This window comes from Pan paniscus, chromosome X (assembly GCF_029289425.2).
Source record: "Pan paniscus chromosome X, NHGRI_mPanPan1-v2.0_pri, whole genome shotgun sequence".
NCBI classification, from domain to species: Eukaryota; Metazoa; Chordata; class Mammalia; order Primates; family Hominidae; genus Pan; species Pan paniscus.
The window spans coordinates 39,078,864-39,101,702 of record NC_073272.2 but is presented as its reverse complement, the minus strand read 5'-3'; the positions used below and the strand labels follow the sequence as shown (position 1 = coordinate 39,101,702).

General features: G+C 39.5%; 1 protein-coding gene and 1 pseudogene across 3 annotated transcripts in view; both read right to left on the bottom strand.

Moving 5' to 3' along the window:
- PRRG1 (proline rich and Gla domain 1) overlaps positions 1-22,839 on the bottom strand; it is a 108,132-nt gene that overhangs the window by 11,412 nt on the left and 73,881 nt on the right. For all 3 annotated transcript variants that reach the window (XM_003805973.4, XM_003805974.6, XM_008977292.4), the window contains exon 3: positions 19,906-20,066. In XM_003805973.4, coding sequence (XP_003806021.1) covers positions 19,906-20,066 — 161 coding nt within the window. The remainder of the gene's footprint in view (positions 1-19,905; positions 20,067-22,839) is intronic.
- Positions 3,581-8,521, bottom strand: LOC112438405 (ferritin heavy chain-like; annotated as a pseudogene).

Sequence of the window (22,839 nt, the reverse complement as noted above, 5' to 3'; positions counted from 1 at the left end):
GCAATACGTAAATCAACAGCCATGCATCTGTTCTAATTAAACTTTATTTACAAGAACAGATGGTGGGCTATATTTGGCTTCTAGGCCATATGCTTTTAGGCCATATTGTTTCCAACCCATGCTTGTGAAAAAACAAATAGGTTGCCAAATGATTTATAAAACAATGATTAAAAGTGTGCACATGTTATATATGTGTGGAACATAAACAGAAATGAGAAAAAGTTTCCAAGTCTTTCTGGATATTTGTCAATTCAATAATCATTGTTGAAGTTACAGTAAGTTTTTGGTGTTTGGTGCAGTATGTGCATGGGGGCATGATTGAGTAAGTTGTTTAAGTTCAAGCATCAGTATTATTTTTCAGTATCCCAGGTTATCCCAAGGTACAGCTAGGTAGAGAACCAGGATGCTAAAGCAGTGCTTCACAAATTTCAGTGTGCACACTCATCACCTGGGAGCCTGTTAAAATGCAGATTCTAATACTGTAGCTCTGGGGTGGAGCTTGAGATTTTGCATTGCTAATGAGCTCTCAGTTTAGACTGATACTTTGGTCCAGACCAACTTTGAGCAGTAAGATGCTAACACTGGTTTTTAATGTCTGGGATGCCTAGGTCCTGCCTCAGAAGCTTATGTATTTGATCTAGGCATTGAAATTTTTTAAAACCTCTGCAGGTGATTTGAATGTGCAGCAAAGCTTGAGAGCCTCTTTGCCAAAGCTCATGATGATGTATCGATTTTAGTTATGTTATCAGTGGCTCTAATGTGTTCCCTTTTTCTCATTCTCCTGTCAAGCACCGCCTAGCCATTCCTCTCCTTTTCAGCTCCAAACATCCAGATGAAGGTGGGGATCTGGGTTAGGATTTCATCCTGTTGCTCTTGTCCATCTCTGAGGAGTGGGAGGAAGTTAAGGGTGGAAATAGGAGGCTCAGGCAACCTGGGTTTGGGAAGAACAAGCACAGTGTTCTAGGGGTGAATTCAAGGGAAAGCTGGTTGAGATAGAATTGGGGTGGATTACACAGAAAGCTATCACAACAAAACCTGTCTCTAGTCTTGAGCCTGTGTGTGGGACAGCAAAAACAGCCATGTTCCCTCCTGAGTTCTGGTGGCACCTGACAACCAAACCAGCTTCTAAGGGTTTTCCCATCTCTGTATGCAGGGTGACATGATGGGTAGAAATACAGTGCTAATGTATACAAGTGAAGTCTTTCCCCCAAAGCGTAAATAATACAAAGGATCTTAGAATTGAGTGGAGGGTGATGAGGGTTATTATGGTGATAACTCATAGCTACCACATAATGTACTTACACCATGCCAGGCACTGCTGTAAGTGATTTACATATATTAACTTATTTAATCTCAGCAACCCAATGAGGTTGATGCTTTTGTGATCTCTATTTTATATATGAAGAAAGTGAGGCACAAAAAAATTTAATGACTTGTGCAAGTCAACACCAATGGCTAAGCTGGGATTTGAACCCAGGCAATCTGAAGTTAAGAAACCACTGTAGCAAACTCTCTGCAAAGTATGAAAGTAAGAAGAATCCGCAGTGACCTGATGGTTTTAAAAATGTAAACACTCACAAAGAGATGCTCGCTTTGTTCTTCCTCATATCTAGGAGAGAAAAAATATATATGATCTGAGACAAAGTCAGAGAGGGGAGAGATCCTCAAATCAGGCAGATAAAGAAATAGTGAGAGGACCAAGTTACAAGAGTAAAGGGTCAAGAATACCTTCTGGAAACTTATATGACCATAATCCTCATTTTTAAGAAAGTGTTACAGTTATGAAATAAGGTAATGATTGCATAGCTACACTTGTTCATATTTTACTACTGTTCAAACCAGTTAGCTTTAAAAAGACTCGAGCTACACATGTAACTTTGAATACTGTATACAAAACCTGTAATTTTTATCTTTTATATAATAATCTACATGTAGCACTGAAGGAACAAAATGTTTTGAGTAGTTTTTCAGAAACATGCATAATCTAAGGTTTACATACTAATTTCATCTGTTTAGGTAGAGAATAGGCCAAAAGATATGGCAAAGTTGTGAAAGGAGAGAGGAGAAAAACGTAGGCTTACATCACTACCATTTCTCTAAGGAATATTTTTCTTACTAGGAAATAATTTCATTCTATCCATAGCCATAAGACAAGACAAAAGAACTCTTCTCCACATCTAGAAAGGAGAAACCAGAGGTCACACTGACATCAGGACAAGCTGATTTGAAAATACACTAGGAGTGGACACTGGGGGCCATGGTCTGGAATAAGGTAATGGTCAGGTGGGAACAGAAACTCTCTGGGTGTTCAAACATCTCAACTATACCCTAAATGTTAGCTGCCCTGAGCTTGGGGATAGATTTGTCACACTCTCTCTTACACTTTTTCTGGTGAGCTCATCCAATCACATGACTTCAATACCATCTATAATGTCTCCCTTACATATATTTCCAAAGCTGACATTCATTTTTCCATCTACTTGATTCACGTTTCCATTTGGATACCTAATAAGGATCTAAGATTTCACATGACATGTATTCCCCAGCCCTCTACCCTAGGTGTCCCCAGTGCAAATGTCCTGAGGTTAAGAATAGCACCATCAACCCAGGTGCTCAAGATCAAACACCAGAACTTATTGTCCCCATCTCCCAGTCCTCACCTTCTGTCCATGAGCAAAACTTGTCACCTTGTCCAAAATCCATCTGGAACTAGTGAATCTATCTTCATTTCCTCAGCCACTATCACAGTTCAAGCCACACTAGGCTCTCATCTGGATCAGCTACAATGGCTCTACCTGTTCTGCACCTTCAACTCTCCCCAACCCCTCTACATTCTTCAAAGCAGCCAGTCACTGGCTTAACAGTTGGGGGTATTTAATCTACTTTCTATTCATATCACAAATTTGACCTCCAACTTTGACCTTATATTTTTCAGTCCTTCTACTGAGGTATATTTTTTCCATATTAGTTTATTGGAAGAAATGGCACAATTGAAAGAATAAAAACAGGAGTAGAGGATTTGTATGGGCAATATGCAGGAAATCACCCCCATATTTGTGGGGAAGCCAACCTAAGGCTCAGTCCCATTATCACTGTCACTCTGGGTGAGCTTGCCAAAGAGGTACTCTGCCTTGCTGTCATCCAGAGCCCCCATCTTGCTGTCTAGAAACAAGAAAAGTTATCATTTGCTTATTTTAAAAAAAAGTGTTCATGAAAAGTTGAAGACCCCCTTTATTTTAATCCCTGCCCAATCCCACTCCCTTCACTTCTTCCCCAGAGGCAGCCACTAGGATGAATTCCATACCATTGTTTTACACTGTACCATGTACATGCACCCACATATACCATGGCCCAAGACTGCACACCCCACCTGACGCCATCCACCCCACCCATCTCACCCCACCCTACCCCACCTCACCCCACCCTATCCCACATGCCCTCAGAGTTTATAAGGGGAAGACTAATGTGTTTTCCAGGGGCCCATAGAATACCTTTCCCCTCCACCCCCACAGATCCTGAGCTGCATGCAGATGGGACAGGACTGGGTGGAGAGACTGCTGGATACCTACTTTAAGCCTGCATGGGGATGTACCCTGATTCCTAAAAGGTGAGAGTGTTGTAGGCACGCATCAACTGGACACCTTTATTGCTTTGAGAACAGATAACTTTATTGCCAATAATGGTAACACTGAAAGGAAAAAAACTGAAGAGAACGTTCTGAAAGGGCAACATGCACGCCCCCGCCTGGTGGCCTGACCCAGGGAAGGCACACCGTGGCTGTGGGGCCCATCTTGGCTCAGGTGTCTTCCTCGCTGCCGCCCAGGGTGAGCTTGTCAAACAGGTACTCTGCCAGGCCTGCTTCTGGGGCTCACGTCTTGCACAGGTTGCTCAGGTAGTCACCCAGCTTTTTGATGGCCTTGACCTGCTGGTTCAGGAAGTGGCTCTCCAGGAAGTCGCATAGCTGGGGGTCACCTTTCTCCGTGGCCAGCTGGTGCAGCTCCAGGAGGCTCTGGTTGACACTCTTCTCCAGGTGGAAGGTGCACTCCATGGCCTCGAGCCTGCTCTCCCAGTCTTGACGCTCTGGCTTCCTGATGTCGTGAAAGCAGATGCAGCCACTGTGCTGGTTCTGCAGCCTCATCAGCTCCTGGACGTGCTCCCTCTTCTTGTGCAACTGGCGCAGGAAGTAGCGGCTAAAGTGCTCCAGGGCCGCATTGTCCCGGTCGAAGTAGAAGGCCATGGACAGGTACACGTAGGAAGCATGCAACTCCAGGTTGACATGGTTGTTGACAGCGCCCTCGCAGTTGGGGTGGTAGTTCTGACGCACCTGCAACACTGGGGTGGTGGCCATGGCAGGCACCTTGGGGTGTGGTGAGCAGGCAGGCGGGAGCTGTGGTAGTAGTGGCTGGCTGAAGGCGGATGGCTAATGGCGGAAAGGGCCGGAAGTGGGTATTTGGGTCCATTATCTGGGGAGGGATGCACTCCTTTTCAGTGGAAGTGGGCAGGGAGGAGAATGAGTACTATGTTCCATGTGCAACCCAGTGAACTCTGCACTGTCTGACCTGTGTCCAGTTTTTAGTTTTGCAGTAACATTTCTAATGTCCAAGGACTTTCTCTTATCCCCTAATTGGTCCCCTCTGTAATAGCTTCTTCTCATTTTACAAACCTATTGTTTTCTTAAATTCTGAGAATATCAATTTGATATTTTTGGTAACATTCTCTTCTGTTTCTGGTATAATAGCTCCTTCCAGATTTAGTTCTGTTTTGTCTAGAGTTTGCCTTGAGTTTAAATATTTTAAAATAGATGGCCGGGCATGGTGTCTCACACCTATAAATCCCAGCACTTTGGGAGGCCAAGGTAGGAGGATCACTTGAGTCCAGGAGTTTGAGACCAGCCTAGGCAACATGGTGGGACCTTGTCTGCACATAATTTTTTTTTAAAAATTAGCCAGGCATGGTGGCATGCACCTGTGGTTCCCACCTACTTGGGAGGCTGAGATGGGAGGATCACTTGGGCACAGGAAGTTGAGGCTGCAATGAGCCATGTTCGCAGCTGCACTCCAGCCTTGGCAACAGAACAAGACCCTGTCTCAATTTTAAAACAATAATAAAATAAAATAGAAAACAGCAAAGTGGAATGCAACAGTTTTAACGAAAAACTAATATAAAACCTAGGTTAATAGGGAATTATAATTTTTATTAATTTATCCCATTTTACTTAATACCCTCCTGGATCTTTATAATCTGTCTTTCAAAGTAATAAAAATGAATCTCTGTAGCATTGAAAATTTTCAATAACTTTAGATAGAACTACTTCTTTATCATCTCTTCTACCCTTTCAAACATTACTCTAGACTTATAATGAAACCTCATCAGTTTCTTCTAACGAAAAGGTAGCTGCCTTGAACTTGATCTCCGCCTCAAACCAAAAAAGTTCAAAATTGTCTGTTTAAAAGTTCAGATTGCCACTTCCCAGATAACAGGAAATCAGCCTCCTCCTATACTCCTCCCAAATCGGCCTAATTATATTGTAGGTTCTATTAGGTTTTCTTCTCTTCAAGACATTCTGTCTTAGGCTGCAAGTGTGTTAGCTACATGGTATGATGCTGATGAAAACTGGCTTAAGAATCAAAAGCCCCAAGTTCCAATTCCATACAGAAATTGGAAGTATCACTGGTCTTTTGGACACTTAAAATACTGGTCTAAAGATGGAAAGAATATCACCTGCTTTGTCTATCCCAAAGGACATTGTTCTAAAGAATTTTTAATTAGTAGAGGTCAGGCACGGTGGCTCCTGCCTGTAACCCGAGCACTTTGGGAGGTGAAGGCAGGCGGATCACTTGAGGTCAGGAGTTCAAGACCAGCCTGGCCAACATGGTGAAACCCCGACTCTACCAAGAATACAAAAATTAGCCAGGCATGGTGGCAGGCACATGTAGTCCCAGCTACTCAGGAGGCTGAGGCAGAAGAATCACTTAAATCCAGGAGGCGAAGGCTGCAGTGAGCTGACATTGCACCATTGCACTCCAGCCTGGGCAACAGAGTGAGTGAGACTCCCTCTCAAAAAAAAAGAATTTTAAAGCAGTAGAAATTAAAACAAAGGCTAAGACTAAGAATAGGTACCAGCCACCACTTTTTCTGTTTCTATCATATCTGAGCTTGAATAAGTACCATGTCATGTGTCTTTACTACTGGCCCAATAAGGACTGGCATAAGAAGCCTGAAGGTAAATTGTTTCATTGTAAAGCCCCTGGCATAACTATCACTAATTAAACTAGGAGGGCACTGTGTTCAATGAGGAGGAGGGGAGGAAGGGAATGAGGAAGATGGAAATAGACGACCTGGGACCTGGCTCCTATTTTGGGCTTCATCAGTATGCTGTAATGAGAAAATGGGCAAATCAACAGTTCTGGGGCTATTTCCTCATTTGTGAAATGAAGAGTTTGACCTATTTGGTTTTTGTGGACTCCATGAAAAGATGATTAGAACCAATTCCATAAGTCATTCTTCAACAATGGGATGGAATGAAAAGGCAGCCTTTAGCCTATTCATGATGAGCAGTGATTGGTATCAAATATTAGCTTTTGGAATTGGATACTATCTTAATATTTAAATAATAATGCCATTTTAAGTTATAGCATTAGTGTGACCCTCTAAAATATACAGTTCAAGGAAAACCAGAGCCTTCTTTGGATCTACTGGTTGTTGTAGTTCACTAGGAGACAGATTTCCTGTTTCAGCTTGACAGTACCCAAGACTTGGGCTAACAACATAGGGCTATGGCAAAGTTACACATTCTTTTGCAATTGCTTTTATTGTACTTTGGAAATGGCTAAACTGAATCTTATTTCTATAGTTACTGATATACCAACCATGAGAGTCATGATCAAATGTCCTGCCCTAGGGGGGACTGTACCCTAACATTGGAAGAAGGAACTAGTGAAACCCCGTTATTAAGGAAATCAGCAGATACCCACTATAACAATAATTGAATTACAGTAGTCACCCCATCCAGATCAGAACCTCTGAGACGTGAGTAGCAGTGGTGGTTGGTTGCTGTACTTTATCAAATATAACATAGCACGAATTGAAGAGTACACCATTTTTATGTATTAAAAAAGAGAAAAGGGCCGGGCATGGTGGCTCACGCCTGTAATCCCAGCACTTTGGGAGGCCGCAGTGGGTGGGTCACCAGAGGTCAGGAGTTCAAGACCAGCTTGGCCAACATTGTGAAACCTCGTCTCTACTAAAAATACAAAAATTAGCTGGTCGTAGTGGTGGGCACTTTCAATCCCAGCTACTCGGGAGGCTGAGGCAGGAGAATTACTTGAACCTGGGAGGCAGAGGTTGCAGTCAGCTGAGATCATGGCATTGCACTCCAGCCTGGGCAATAAGAGCGAAACTGTGTCTCCAAAAAAAAAAAAAAAGGAAAAAATTCTGCTTTCAACGAATCCATGCCATGTCATAGTATGTAAACTTCACCTCAATTTCAGAGAAGTTAAAATGTGAATAAATGATTAGAGAATCAATGAAATATGATGTTTAATTGGTTTGGTCATCTAGTTGCCTGGATACATTTATCAAAGTAGCTATATTTTTTCACTACCCATAATTATTTATACTTTTTAGTAATTTATTTATTTATTTGAGATGGAGTCTTGCTCTGTCACCCAGGCTGAGTGCAGTGGTGCGATCTCGGCTCACTGCAGCCTCCGCTTCCTGGGTTCAAGTGATTCTCCTGCTTCCCCCTCTCGAGTAGCTGGGACTACAGGCACATGCCACCAGGCCTGGCTAATTTGTTTTTGTATTTTTAGTAGAGATGGGGTTTTACCATGTTGGCTAGGCTGGTCTCGAACTCCTGACCTCACGTGATCTGCCCACCTCAGCCTCCCATAGAAACCAACAAAAAAGAAAAAAAAATGGTATTTTCTGCTGGCTATCATATCATTTCACAACACCTCTCTCTCATCATTGGTTGAGTGGTTTTTGCTGCTTCTTGTCCTTTTTTAAAGGGAGAGGTTTACTGTATTAGGCTAAAGAATATAATTCCTTAGGTAACAGCTAGCCCCTTATTCTCTGAATTCATAGCTAACTTCTTCCCAGCATGCTATGGGAGACATGTTGACATCATCTTTCAGATGGAAAAATAGATGCCTTAGACATTTACCAAGCAAAGTTGCTGCCCTAGGGTTCTACTCAAATCCCAATTTGAATGTCAGTGTTTTATTGTCATCAATTCCATTGACTGGTTGCAGCTCTGGAATGGATACATGAGCCATTTCCTAACCATGACAGTACTGCTTATTAAGCAGTGAAGGATCCCAAAGCAGCAGCATGATAGGTGACAGGGCCACAAGTTAAATTGAATCCATGGTGCAAATGATTCTACAAGTGACAACAAATAGATCTGTCAGCCTCACTGGTACCCAGTCTCTGAGGATAGTTCTGAAAAAGGTTGGCACTGGTACTGGGAGAGGAAACTTGCTGAGGTAACTTTATAGGTCAAGGTTAACATACTGCTGGCATGGGCAGGAGAGCACCCCCCCCCCGCCCTGACTGAAGAAGTCTACTACTTTATAAATATCACACAGGCTGAAACTCTCCTAATTCAGTTACTACCATAACCTGACATGAATAATTGACACTACAAATAATTTATAATCTACAAATGGGCCCAACTGCCAGAGACTAAAGTTCACCACTAACTTAAAAACAATATCAATGATATAATCAATAAAAACGTACTTTAAATGAATCATATAAGGAACAACATGTTACTGACCTGCAACAGTCAGACCTTCCTCATCTTTACAGAAGGTAGCTCAGAATACCAGTTGCACAAAATGACATATTTTGGCCCTATTTAACTTATTTTCAAGAGGTTCCAAAAGAAGTAGCGAGGAAGCCTTTGGGAGTTCCAGGAAACCACCCATGTGCCTAAAGGGAAACTTCATATTTGGTTCCCCAAGGAGGGTCTGGGATGCGTCTAGGGAAGGCAGGAGAAGGTCTCAATGGAAATGAATAAGGTATGGCTAGAAGAAGGCCACAGCAATGCCCCATGTTTGCCTCCTATATTTCTTGCCCAGACTGGACTTCCACCTCCCTTCTTTCCTGAATTCTCTCATCCCTAACAACTCTTTAGTCACTAGGGGTGGGGAAAATATTCTGAATCTGGCTCTAGTGCCATCAGCAGATCATGAGAGGCTAAGTGAAATAAGAGTTTCCCTAACAGTGCCAAAGAATCGGACTTTCTGCCTGCAAGTGCCATGAGTAATCTCCAGGACCTAGTGATCAATTTTTAGATACCTCAGACACAGTATTTCTTGTAATCACTAATCCCAACTCACAAGTGTCTACATGCCACCTCCTGCCATGGGCTCTGAATTCCACAATCTCCAAATGTAGTTTTTGTAACATATCCTAGTGTGAAGGGGGACTGCATATCTCTTTCTTCCCCAATAATTTCTACATAAACAAATTTAAATGGTGACACTTTGGAATGAGAGATATTATCTAAAAAGGGATTGCTGAACTCAGATCTCAGATCCTTGGATATCAATAACTCAGTTTCTAAAATATAGCAGCAACTTGGCGGCAGAATGGCACATGGAGTGCACAAGAATGGGATAAAGACTTGGGATGATGCACCCAGACAAAAGAGTCATCCATATCCCTAGAAATACCACCCACTGCAGAGCTCTGAGTATTCTAAGTGGTTTTAGCTAAACTGCTTTCTTTAGAATCTAATAAAGTGTTACCAAATAAGGCAAGTTCCCTGGTCCCAAGGAGACTTGTGACCCCTGGACTGTGCATTTTAAAAATGAACTTTCTTATTTTGAAATAATTTTAAATTTACAGAAAAATTGCAAAGATAATACATAGCATTCTCCTGTACTCCTCACCCAGTTTCCCTTAATGTGAGCTTCTTACATTAGGATGGTAAATTTGTTATAATTAATGAATTAATCCTAGTCCATTACTATTAACTAAATATAACACTTTTTTTAGATTATATTAGTTTTCCCATTAATGTCCTTTTTTTCCAGAATCTAATTGACATTTCGTCTAATCATGTCTCTAGTTTCCTCTGGTCTGTGACAGTTTCCTAGTCTTTTCTAATTTTTTTTTTCATGACCTTGACTGTTTTGATAGTAGTCAGACATTTTGGAGAATGTCTTTTGGTTTTTGGATTTCTCTGTAAGTTTCTCATGGTTAGACTGGGGTTATGAGTTTGCGGTGATGGAAATAAATGATGTCTCTTCTCAGTATATCATATGTGTGACTTAGTAACTTTGATTACCAGGTCAAAGTAGTTTGACAGGTTTCTCCATTGTAAAGTTACCCCACCTCCCCCCACCCGCTGATCCTTCCCATACTCTGTTCTTTGAAAGCTAGTCTTTAAGTTCAAGCCACACTCAAGGGAAGAAGAAAATTAAGCTCCACCATCTGGGGTGGAGTATTTACATACATAATTTGGAATTCTATAGTGTGGATTTTTCTCTTTTCACCTTTTCATTCATTCATGCATTTATATCATTATATAATCATGTGTATTTATTTTGTGTTTTGGGCTATAATCCAATACTACATCATTTATTTTGTGGCTAAAATTGTTCAGCTTTGGCCACTGAGAGCTTCTTTAGGTTACCTTCTGTGTCCCTTTAACATGCTCCCATTCTTTGGATTATCGCACTTCCTTACTTTCTGGTACCACAATGTTCTCCAGCTCATCTTGTATTCTCCACACTCCAGCCCAATAATGAGCCATGTCCCCAGAAAGTCCTGTTTTATTTCACTATAGAATGGAATTAGAAACCCAGATCTGGGCACTAGGTGGGACTATGCAGGTTTGCTAAGCACCCAGACTGTTCCTATGCACGCTTAACTTTGAAGACAACCACTGTGGAAAGTCAAGCAAAATAAACTAGAAATTATATACGATTAAAAGTTCTATAATCATTGTTTTAAAGAATTACTACTATTTTCTCAATGTCAGTGCAAGATTAACAGCTCCAAAATGTAGAGAACCCTCATAGTCTCATAGAGAGAAGAGAGAAAAAGTGATAGTGGTGAAATAATGATTCCTAAATAAAGTGGCAAGAATTCAGCACCTAAAAACTAGAATAAATTATATTTATTGAAAGTTTCCTCTGTTCCAAAAACTATGCTAAGTGCACAGCCTCAAACCTCATACTGTAGGTACAATATCCTCCTTTTAAAAGATACAAAAATTGAGGCCTAAAAGATGAAATGTTTGCGCAAATCAATACAGTCAGTAGATGGCAGAGCTCAGACACCAGATCAAGGTCCATCTGATTCTCAAAGCAGAGGATTTTGGCATGACAACTCAACTTTATTGAGGTATAACTGACAAATAAAAATTGTGTATATTTAAGGTTTACAGCATGCTCATATAAGCCTTTGTGCATATGTCTGCTGTTTCTATCAGAACTCAAATGCCATGAGGGAGGAGCAGCCTATTCATTGTTGTATATACTGTGTCTGTTACATAGTAGGCATTCAGCAGATAATGTCTGAATAAATCTGACCCATTTTCTACATGATGAAAATGAGGACCGTGAAGTACAATATGTTTTCTCCCATTGTATAATTAGACTTGTGTTCCAAATTAGGTAAATAATTCCAACAATAAACATTCTACTGAAAGCAGACTTCTAAATTCACATACTTCATGTTTGGAAATGATGAAAACACGTATGAGTAAAAGTATTCTGAGCGATAAATTTTAGTAAACAAAAAGATAGTAAAGATAGTCTAAAAGTAGAAAGCAAATCTCAAATCCAATCATTTTCTTCACTGCCAAGATTAAGATGAAACTTTGCTGGCAATGCTAGATCCTGATTAACAGATAACAAACATTGTTCTGAAACAGACAAAAAATGAGAATGCCACTTCACTTACATTTGCTAGATCAAAGGCTGGCACACCTTATCCTAAATGGGATTGTTTTAATGGCATGAACAAACTCAGATGACAAACTTTAAAGCACAAAGAAGGAAATATAACAACAACATAATAAAAACCATTTTAAAGTCTATTATCTATCAGCCAACTTGGGTTTAAATCGGTTCCTCTCATAAACTAAATTTACTTTGTGATTTGCCAATCCATTCCTTCATTCATCCATCAAATACTTATTTGGCTTCTATTATGTGCCAGCACTGCTTTATATGCTAGGGACCATAGCTATGAACAAAACAGATGAGAAATGTTGCTCTCATGGAGCTAACAGTCCTGATGGGGCGGGGGAGGTAACAATTAAAAAAAAAACAAATAGTTGTCAAATGATGTCAGGGCTTGAAAAAAAGAAAGTCACAGAAGGGACAAGCGGTTGCAATTTAAGGTAGAGTGCTTTCTGAGAAAATGAACTTGAGTGAAGACTTGAGAGTGGTGAAGGAACTCAGACATATCCATCTAGAAGAGGAGAGAGCAAGTGCCAAAGTCATGAGGCAGGTCACGTGCTGTCTGTGTATGTGAGGACGTACAAGAAAGCCACAGCAAAGTGAATAAGGGGTGGGGTGCCATAGGAGATGTGGTAAAGAAATAACTATATATGGAGTGAAGCTGTGGGGTGGAGATAGATGAGGACTGATTGTGTAGTACCTGGTGGGTGATTCTGAGCACTTTGGCCTTTACTGAGGGAGATGGGGAGCCCTTGCAAGTAAGAGACTTTAAAGGATCACTCTAACCTGCTGTTTTGAGAATCAACTATGGGGCAGGGGCCAAAAAATCATACAGATGAGAGGGTTGTGGTGGCTTGGATGTAAAGTGATAACAAGTAGAAAGGTGGCTAGATTCCGAGTATATTTTCATATTAGAACCAACTATTGCAGATGGGGTGTGGGATATGAAAAAGAGAGGAGTCAGAGATGGCAAAAAGCCTGGAGATCAGCAAACATGATGGATGGTGTTACTACTTATTGAGATCAGAGAGGATGTAGTAAGTGTAGATATTTGGGGGAAGGGGTGCAAATTTGTTTACTTTGAGAACCATATTTGATTCTAAGATAACATGTTGAGTAGGCAGTTAGCCATACAAGTCTGTAGTTCAGTTTAGCGCTCCAGGAACTACAAATATAAATTTGGAAGTTATTAGCATTTGAAGTATGAGAAGAGGAAAGATCACCAGGGGAGCAAGTGTAGGCAGAGTTTCAAGAAATGAAGTAGTTGTTGGATGGGGATGTATTAAGAGAGTTTTCTTTTTTCTCTTTCTTTCTGGAGGCATGTAGGCTAATAAGATGAGAATGATTCTATAGGAAGGAAAAGGTGATGCCGGAATTACAGAAAATTTCTCAAGCAATTCTCTCACAGTTGAAGGAATTTCTTCTACTTGCTTCAAAGATTGCTGACATGCAGCATCCTGTCTCTGTGGGTGGGAAATGATATATAGAAGCACTGAGATGGATAAAAGGCCAGAAATGTAGGCATTAAAAACATTGTTCACGGTCCGGGTGCAGTGGCTCACGCCTGTAATCCCAGCACTTTGGGAGGCCGAGGCGGGCGGATCACAAGGTCAGATCGAGACCATCCTGGCTAACAGGGTGAAAGCCCGTCTCTACTAAAAATACAAAAAATTAGCCGGGCGTGGTGGCGGGCGTCTGTAGTCCCAGCTACTTGGGAGGCTGAGGCAGGAGAATGGCGTGAACCCGGGAGGCGGAGCTTGCAGTGAGCTGAGATTGCGCCACTGCACTCCAGCCTGGGCGACAGAGCGAGACTCCATCTCAAAAAAAAAAAAAAACATTGTTCACCATGATGGCCAGGTGTGGTGGCTCATGCCTATAATCCTAGCACTTTGGGAGGCTGAGGTGGGTGGATTGCCTGAGTTCAGGATTTCGAGACCAGCCTGGGCAACATGGTGAGATCCCATCTCTACTAAATATATATATATATATATATATATATATATATATATATATATATATACACATACACACACACACATATATATATATGTATATAAAGCCGGACATGGTGGCATGCACCTGTAGTCCCAGCTACTTAGGAGGCTGAGGCACAAGAATCACTTGAACCTGGGAGGCAAAGGTTGCCATGAGCCGAGATTGCACCACTTCACTCCAGCCTGGGCAACAGAGCGAGAATCTGTCTCCAAAAACAAACAACAACAACAAAAAAACATTGTTCACCCTGAGAATCAATGATAAAACTTAATCAATACGAGAGTAGTAGAATATACAATTAATACATAAAATTCAAATAGCCTAGAAACCATATATCTGAAAACAGATCCAAACCTAGGATAATAAAGAACTCTCAAAGCTCAATAGTAAAATAAAATAAAACATCCCATCAGAAAGTAAGCTAATGACATGAAGAGAGATTTCACCAAAGAAACATAAATAGAAAATAGGCACATAAAAAGATGTTCAATATCATGAGCCATTAAGGAAGTGCAAATTAAAATCACAAGAAGTTATCACTACACACCTAGCAGAATGGCTAAAATAAAACACAGTAACAATACCAAGTGCTCATGAGTATGTAAAGAAACTGGATCTCTCAAACACTGTTGGTGAGACTATAAGATGGTAATTTATACAATGACAAATTAGTTTGTCAGTGTCTTAAAAAACTACACATATACCATGCAACCCAAGAATTGTACTCCCAGTGACTTATCCCACAGAAATGAAAATTTATGTCAATACAAAAACCTATGCAATGTTCATAACAGCTTTATTTGTAAAAGCCACGAACTAGAAAGAACACACGTCTCTCAATAAGCAAATGGTTCAACAAACGATGGTGTATCAATACCATGGAATATTACTCATAAACAAAAATGAATGAACTATTGATATATGTAACTTGGATTAATCTCAAGAGCATTATGCTGACTCTAAAAAGCCAATATCAAAAGGTTCCACATTATATTATTCCATTTATATAACATTCTTGCAATGGCAGAATTATAGAGATGGAAACAGATTAGTGATTGCTAAGGGTTAGGGGTGGTTGTGGAAGATAGTAGGTGTGACTATTAAAGGGTAGTATGAGGGAAAACTTTGTGGTAATGGAATATATCTGCTACTTGATTGCAGTGATGGTTACACAAATCTATACAAGTGATAAAATGACACAGAACTATACATACAGATTGTACCAATGTCAGTTTCCTAGTTTTGATCTTACAGTTATGTAAGATGTAACCATTGGGGGAAACTGAGTAAAGGCTGCATGGGACCTCAATGTATTATCTTTGCAATTTTTTGTGAATCTATAATTATTTCCAAATAAGATGTTAAAAAAATGCATGCATGCATGCATGAATGAATATGTTTTCCCTCTCCACATTACAGTATAGATATTACAATTCCAAAACCATTGTGTATTATACAACTAAGCAAATGAGTTATTAATATATTGATGTTTTTGGGTGCTGGAATTCTCATTGTGGAAGAACATCTATAAGGAATTTTTACATCTCTACAAAAGTAGAATGGCTGGAAGAGCCCTGAGGGATTGGATTGGAATTGGAGATCAGCATAATGAATTAGTTATTTCACATATATGTCTACATGTATACATGTCTATATGTTTATATGTTTACATTTCTACATATAGACATATATAGAATTTGTATGCTTGTATACATATGTGTGATTTTTTTTTTCCTAGCTCTATTGCTGAAAGATCCAGAAGTAACAACATTCTGGTAGCAATGAGCATATTCTAGTTCCCAGATCTCAGTTTCTAAATATTACTCCTAACTAAAAGTAACCAAATGTCCACTGACAGATCACTGTATAAAGAAAATGTGGTATATACACATGATATAGTTTGGCGGTTTCCCCACCCAAATCTTGAATTGTATCTCCCAGAATTCCCACGTGCTGTGGGAGGGGCCTGGGGGAGGTAATTGAATCATGGGGGCCAGTCTTTCCTGTGCTATTCTTATGATAGTGAATAAATCTCATGAAATCTGATGGGTTTATCAGGGGTTTCCACTTTTGTTTCTTCCTCATTTTGTCTTGCTGCCACCATGTAAGAAGTGCCTTTAGCCTCCTGCCTGATTCTAAGGCCTTGCCAGCCATGAGGAACTGTAAGTCCAATTAAATCTCTTTTTCTTCCCAGTCTCAGGCATGTCAGCAGTGTAAAAACGACTAATACAATAAATTGGTACCAGTAGAGTGGGGCACTGCTGAAGATACCTGAAAATGTGGAAATGACTTTGGAACTGGGTAACAGGCAGAGGTTGGGACAGTTTGGAGGGCTCAGAAGAAGACAGAAAAATGTGGGAAAGTTTGGAACTTCCTAGAGACTTGCTGAATGGCTTTGACAAAAATGCTCATAGTGATATGAACAATAAGGTCCAGGCTGAGGTGGTCTCAGATGGAGAGGAGGAACTTGTTGGGAACTGGAGCAAAGGTGACTCTTGCTATGTTTTAGCAAAGAGACTGGTGGCATTTTGCCCCGCCCTAGAGATTTGTGGAACTTTGAACTTGAGAAAGATGATTTAGGGTATCTGGCGGGAGAAATTTCTAGGCAGCAAAGCATCCAAGAGGTGACTTGGGTTCTGTTAAAAGTATTCCATTTTAAAAGGAAAACAGAGCATAAAAGTTTGGAAAATTTGCAGCCTGATGATGTAGTAAAAAAGAAAAACCCATTTTCTGAGGAAAAAACTCAAGCTGGCTTCAGAAATTTGCATAACAAGGAGCCGAATGTTAATCCCCAAGACAATGAGAAAAATGTCTCCAGGGCACGTCATGGGTTTTCAAGGCAGCCCCTACCCACCCCTATCACAGATTTGGAAGTCCAGAAGGAAAAGATGGTTTCCTGGGCCAGGCCCAGGGTCCCCATGCTGTGTGCAGCCTAGGGACTTGGTGCCCTGCATCCCAGCCACTCCAGCCATTGCTAAAAGGGGCTAAGGTACAGCTTGGCCCATGGTTTCAGAGGGTGCCAGCCCCAAACTTTGGCAGCTTCCATGTGGTGTTGAGCCTGCAGGTGCACAGAAGTCAAGAACTGAGGTTTGGGAATCCCTGCCTAGATTTCAGAGGATGTGTGGAAACACCCAGATGTCCAGGAAGAAGTTTGCTGCAGGGACAGGGCTCTCATGGAGAACCTCTGCTATCACAGTGCAGAAGAGAAATGTGGGGTCAGAGCCCCCACACAGAGTCCCTACTGGGGTACTATATAGTGGAGCTGTGAGAAGAGGGCCACCATCCTCCAGATCCCAGAATGGTAGATCCACTGAAAGCTTGCACCGTGTGCCTAGAGAAGCCATAGGCACTCAATGCCAGCCTGTGAAAGCAACCAGGAGCGAGGCTGTACCCTGCAAAGCCACAGGGGCAGAGTTGCTCAAGACCATGGGAACCCACCTCTTGCATCAGTGTGACCTGGACATGAGGCATGGAGTCAAAGGACATAATTTTGGAGTTTTAAGATTTGACTGCCCTGATGGATTTTGGATTTGCAAAGGGCCTGTATACCCTTTGTTTTGGCCAATTTCTCCCATTTGGAAGGTCTGTATTAACCCAACACCTGTACCCCCATTGTATCTAGGAAATAACTATCTTGCTTTTGATTTTATACACTCATAGGCGGAAGGGACATGCCTTGTCTCAGATTAGATTTTGGACTGTGGACTTTTGCGTTAATGCCAAAATGAGTTAAGACTCTGGGGGACTGTTGGGAAGGCATGATTCATTTTGAAATATGAGGACGTGAGATTTGGAGGGGCCGGGGCAAAATGATATGGTTTGGCTGTGTCCCCACCCAAATCTCAACTTGAATTGTATCTCCCAGAATTCCCACATGTTGTGGTAGAGACCCAGGGGGAGGTAATTGAATCATGGGGGCCAGTCTTTCCCGTGCTGTTCTCATGATAGTGAATAAGTATCATGAGATGTGATGGGTTTATCGAGGGTTTCCGCTTTTGCTTCTTCCTCATTTTCTCTTGCCACCACCATGTAAGAAGTGCCTTTCACCTCCTGCCATGATTCTGAGGCCTCCCCAGCCATGCGGAACTGTAAGTCCAATTAATCCTTTTTTTCCAGTCTTGGGTATGTCTTTTATCAGCAGCATGAAAACAGACTAATACAACACACAATGAAATATTATTCAGCCTTATAAAAGAAGGAAATCCTGTAATTTGTGACAACATTAATAGACCTGGAGGACATTATATTAAGTGAAATAAGCCAGGCATAGAAAGACAAATACCACAGGATCTCACTTATATATGGAATCTAAAAAAGGTGAACTAATAGAAGCAAAGAGGAGAATGGTGGTTGCCAGGGGCTTGGGGAGAAAGAAATGAGAAGTAGCAAACAGTATAAACTTTCAGTTATGCAAGATAAATGAATTCTGGAGATCTGCTATACAGCATGGTATCTACAGCTAACAATGTTGTATTATATACTTAAATTTTGCTAAGAAGGTAGATCATATGTTAAGTCCTCTTACCATACTCACAGAACACAACTACAACAATAATAAAGGGGTGAGAGGAAACTTTGGGAGGTGATGGATATGTTTGTGGCCTTGATGGTGATGGTTGTTTCATAGGTGTATACCTATCCCCAAACTCATAGAAACGTATACATTAAATAAGTACAGCTTTTTATATGTCAAACATAACTCAATGAATTTTTTTTTATAAAAGAATATTATTCACTTGTATAAAGTACTTTTAGAACAACAAATCCCAAACAAGTTCTTACGATTTCTTTAAAGGAGAATGATAAAGTAGGGTAAAAAGCCATTAGCCTTGTGAAAACCATAGTAGAATATCTATAATTTCTATTATTTGATAAAACACAATATCAAAAACCACGTTTTGTTTATGGTTTATAGTAACTTCAGCCAGTTTTTATTAAAAACTTTATGGTGCAAAACACTATTTCTACTACAATCCTATTTTTCTTATTTATGAAGTATCTATGTAGTAAAAATAGGCCAGAATGAGATATACCAAAATTATAAAACTGGTGGTGCTAAAAACTCAAGTGATTTTATGTTACTACATTTTTAAATTTCTCTACAATGAACATATACTATTTTTAAAAAGTAAAATGAATAAAATAAAATAAAACCAACAATGACTAAGCGGATGCAAAGGGAAAAAGCTGGAAAGAAAATAAAAGGTCAACCGTGCTTTGTGATTGCATGATGGTATTATGGATGATATATTCTTTTCCCTATTTCTAACCCTGTGATTTGACTAAGATGTGGCTTCTTCCTCTTACCCCTTTCTTTAAAACTTTTGCATCTGCTGCTCTTAAGGTATATTTAGTATCTTTTTAGCATAAGTGACACCACTTGTTTAGCATCTAGGGTTATTTTCCTGCTGCCCAGGACTGAATCTTTATACAATGGCTACCTCTGGTAACAATTTCCAGCTGTGGAGCAGTTCTATAGACTTTTCACCCCTGCCTTGTGCTGTCCCATTCCTGCTCTCCTTGAAGAGCATGTAGTCTAGAGTAAAGAGAAGTAAAGAGGAGTATTCTCGCGGAGTGGGAAGGTATGTCTGGATGTCTTTTCTTTTGTACGAGAAGTAAAACCTTTTAAAACACTATCACCATCCATTAGCTTCCTCCACACTTTCTCTGTAATTAGGCAAAGTGATATTATCTATAACCTTCTAGAACAAAGCTTTGTGCAAATCAAATCCTTCCTACTCGCCAAGATGATAAATCCTCGCTCAGCAGAGTCCTATAGGAACGGGGCTCTCAAAGACAGTCCAGCACAAGGGGAAGTGAACCTAGCTCTCCAACCCACAGAATATCACTAGTTAGATGCCATTTTCCGAGTTCCTAACAAAGGAATTTTTAATTGCTAGCAATGTACATAATTCAGGGATGCAGATTTCAAATATACATCAAAAAGGTAGGCAAATCTGTGCAACTTTTTAATTGCCAACATACTTACAGTTTTTTCATTATTTTCAAAAGCTTCTCTTGCTTCTTCAAATGTACAGAATTCTTCTTTGCACTCACGCTCAATGTTGCCCTGTCTTATTTCTTCAAAAAACCCATTAGCTCTTGGGTAGCGTTTTAATACGGAATTGGCTTTTTCTCCCGTGAGGAAAACTAAAAAGAAATATAAGTATAAAAAACCTATGTGGCAAGTTGATATACCAGATGAAAACTGCTAGATGCTCTTTAGAAAACATAGCCAACATCCTAAACCTCTTTCCGTGAGTCAGCAATGAAGTAACACTTAGCTCCAAACCACTGTATCTGCTATCTTCCTCATGATGTGAGTATGTCCTTTCAATAGCAGTTGCCCTGGGCAGGGACAGTGACATAATTAACTATGTTATATTCAGACTTCAGCACATTCCTGCAAACCATGGGTGTTTAAATATACTAATAATGATAGCACTACTTATACTCATTACTGTAAGTAGATACCCCAAGGCATTCTGCTGACAGACAGCAGCAGCCAAATCAAATCCAGTCTCTAGATTATCAGTCTTTGTCCCTCTACCTAAAAATAAATAACACTTCAGTTGACCTAGTAATATAAACCCAGAGAGCTCTAACTTGTATGAAAAGAATAGGTTAAAAAAAATTATGAGAAGTTAAATTTGGCCATGATTCATTCTATGGAAATCCTAATAATAATTTTGTTCTAAATGTACTTGAGTTAAATATAGTGTGATGCTTTAACACATTCAACCTCATTTCACTGTCCTTTAGAAAAAGAAAATTCTTCTGCATGATTTACAGAGGCATTTCATATAAATATTCAAAATACATTTATGAAACCATGTAAAAAAGATGCTTTTATTTTAATAATAATAAAATATAAAAAATAAAAAATAAGATGTTTTATTTTTAAATACAAATACATTTTAAGTTCAATTTCAATTACATTTTTCTAAAAGAATGTTGCCTGTTTGGAGAGACAAATATAATGCCACCAGAATTTCATCTCTGTTAATGCAAGAGATTAGAACATTTCCTAATTTATAGAATTCTGACATAAGAAAAGGCACATTACAGATCTTTCAAGATGCTAAAAAAGTCTACATTTTCTGAAAAACATTTTGAAGGAAATGAAAAACTTTTTATGTGCTCTTTTAAAAATGACAATGACAGCCAGCAATGGATTAAAGTTTTGCTTTGTTATAGAAATGAGTATTTTACTTTATAGAATATATGGACTCATTATTTAGGATTCTTTAAAGTATCCAAATTGATACCAGCTAGATGACACTTATACCAGGGTGAAAACCATGATAGGCCTTCAATGAGTATTTCCTTCTGTACCTCATAAAGGGTTCCCTTTATGACCCTTTATGAGGTACAGAAGGAAGGAAATTCAGAGAATAGATTATGATTATGGAATATGAATTCACAGATTCATAGAATATCATTAGAACAAACTTTAAAAAATACAAATTGTGGTTAAGTGTAATGAAGGAAAGCAAAAGGTTACTGTTAAGTTGGAGAATAACAGTAAAATTTTCTAACACTTCTTGCCTTTTAGCCGCATCAGAATCCCTGAAGGACTGATTATCACACAGACTGCTGGGCCCCACCCCAGAGTTTCTGATGCCATAGATCTGAGGTAGGGCTATAAAATTACATTTCTAACCAGTTTCCAGGAAATGCTGCTGCTGCTGCTCCCATTACCACAGTTTGAGAATCACTACCCTAATGAGAGTTCCTTGGAAACATTCTGAGTGAAGTATTTATGGAATGCTAGGGTTAACAAATTTAAAGAGATCTTTCACTGAATGACTTTTTAGGGCCCTTAATATATATTTAGTATAAACAGTCATGCATCACTTAACAATGTGGATCCATTCTGAGAAATACGTTGTTAGGCTATTTCATCATTGTGCAAACAGGATGGAGTGTATTTTCACAAACCTAGATGGCATAGCCTACTAGTCACCTAGGCTATATGATATAGCCTATTGGTCCTAGGCTATAAATCTGTTCAGTTTGTTACTATACTGAATACTATAGGCAATTATAACAATGGTAAGTATTTGTATATCTAAACATTGAAAAGATACAGGAATAATATGATATAAAAGATAAGAAATGGTACTGTATAGGGCACCTACCATAAAAGGAGTTTGCAGGGCACTTATCATAAATGGAGCTTACAGGATTGAAAGTTGGCCTGAGTGAGTGGTGAGTGAATGTGAAGGCCTAGGACATTACCGTAGACTACTGTAGACTTTATCAACACTGTCGACTTAGGCTACATTAAATGTATAAAAATATATTTCTTAAAAAAAATATTTTGGCTGGGAGCAGTAACTCATGCCTGTAATCCCAGCACTTTGGGAGGCTGAGGTGGGAGCATTGCTTGAGCCCAGGAGTTCGAGACCAGCCTGGGCAACACAGTGAGACCTCATCTCAAAAAAATTAAAATTAAATTAAATTAAAAAATAAAAAATAAAATTAAATGAAAATAAAAAGAAGGAAAATGTTTCTCCTTCTTCAGTAATAAATTAACCTTGGCTTACTATAATGTTTTTACTTCATACTTTTTAATTTTTTAACTTTTTGACTCTTTAGTAATAACACAGCTTAAAATACAAACACATTGTACAGCTGTACAAAAATATTTTCTTTATATATATCCTTATTCTATAAGCCTTTTTCCTATTTAAAAATTTTATTGTATTTTTTACTTTTGAAACTTTTTTGTTAAAAAAAAGTTAATTTTTGTTAAAAATTAAAATTAATTAATTAAAAATTTAACTTTTTTTGTTAAAATTTAACTTTTTTGTTAAAAATTAAGATACAAGCACACACATTAGCCTAGGCCTCCACAGGGTCAGGATCATCAATATCACTGTCTTCCACATCCACATCTTATCCCACTTGAAGGTCTTCA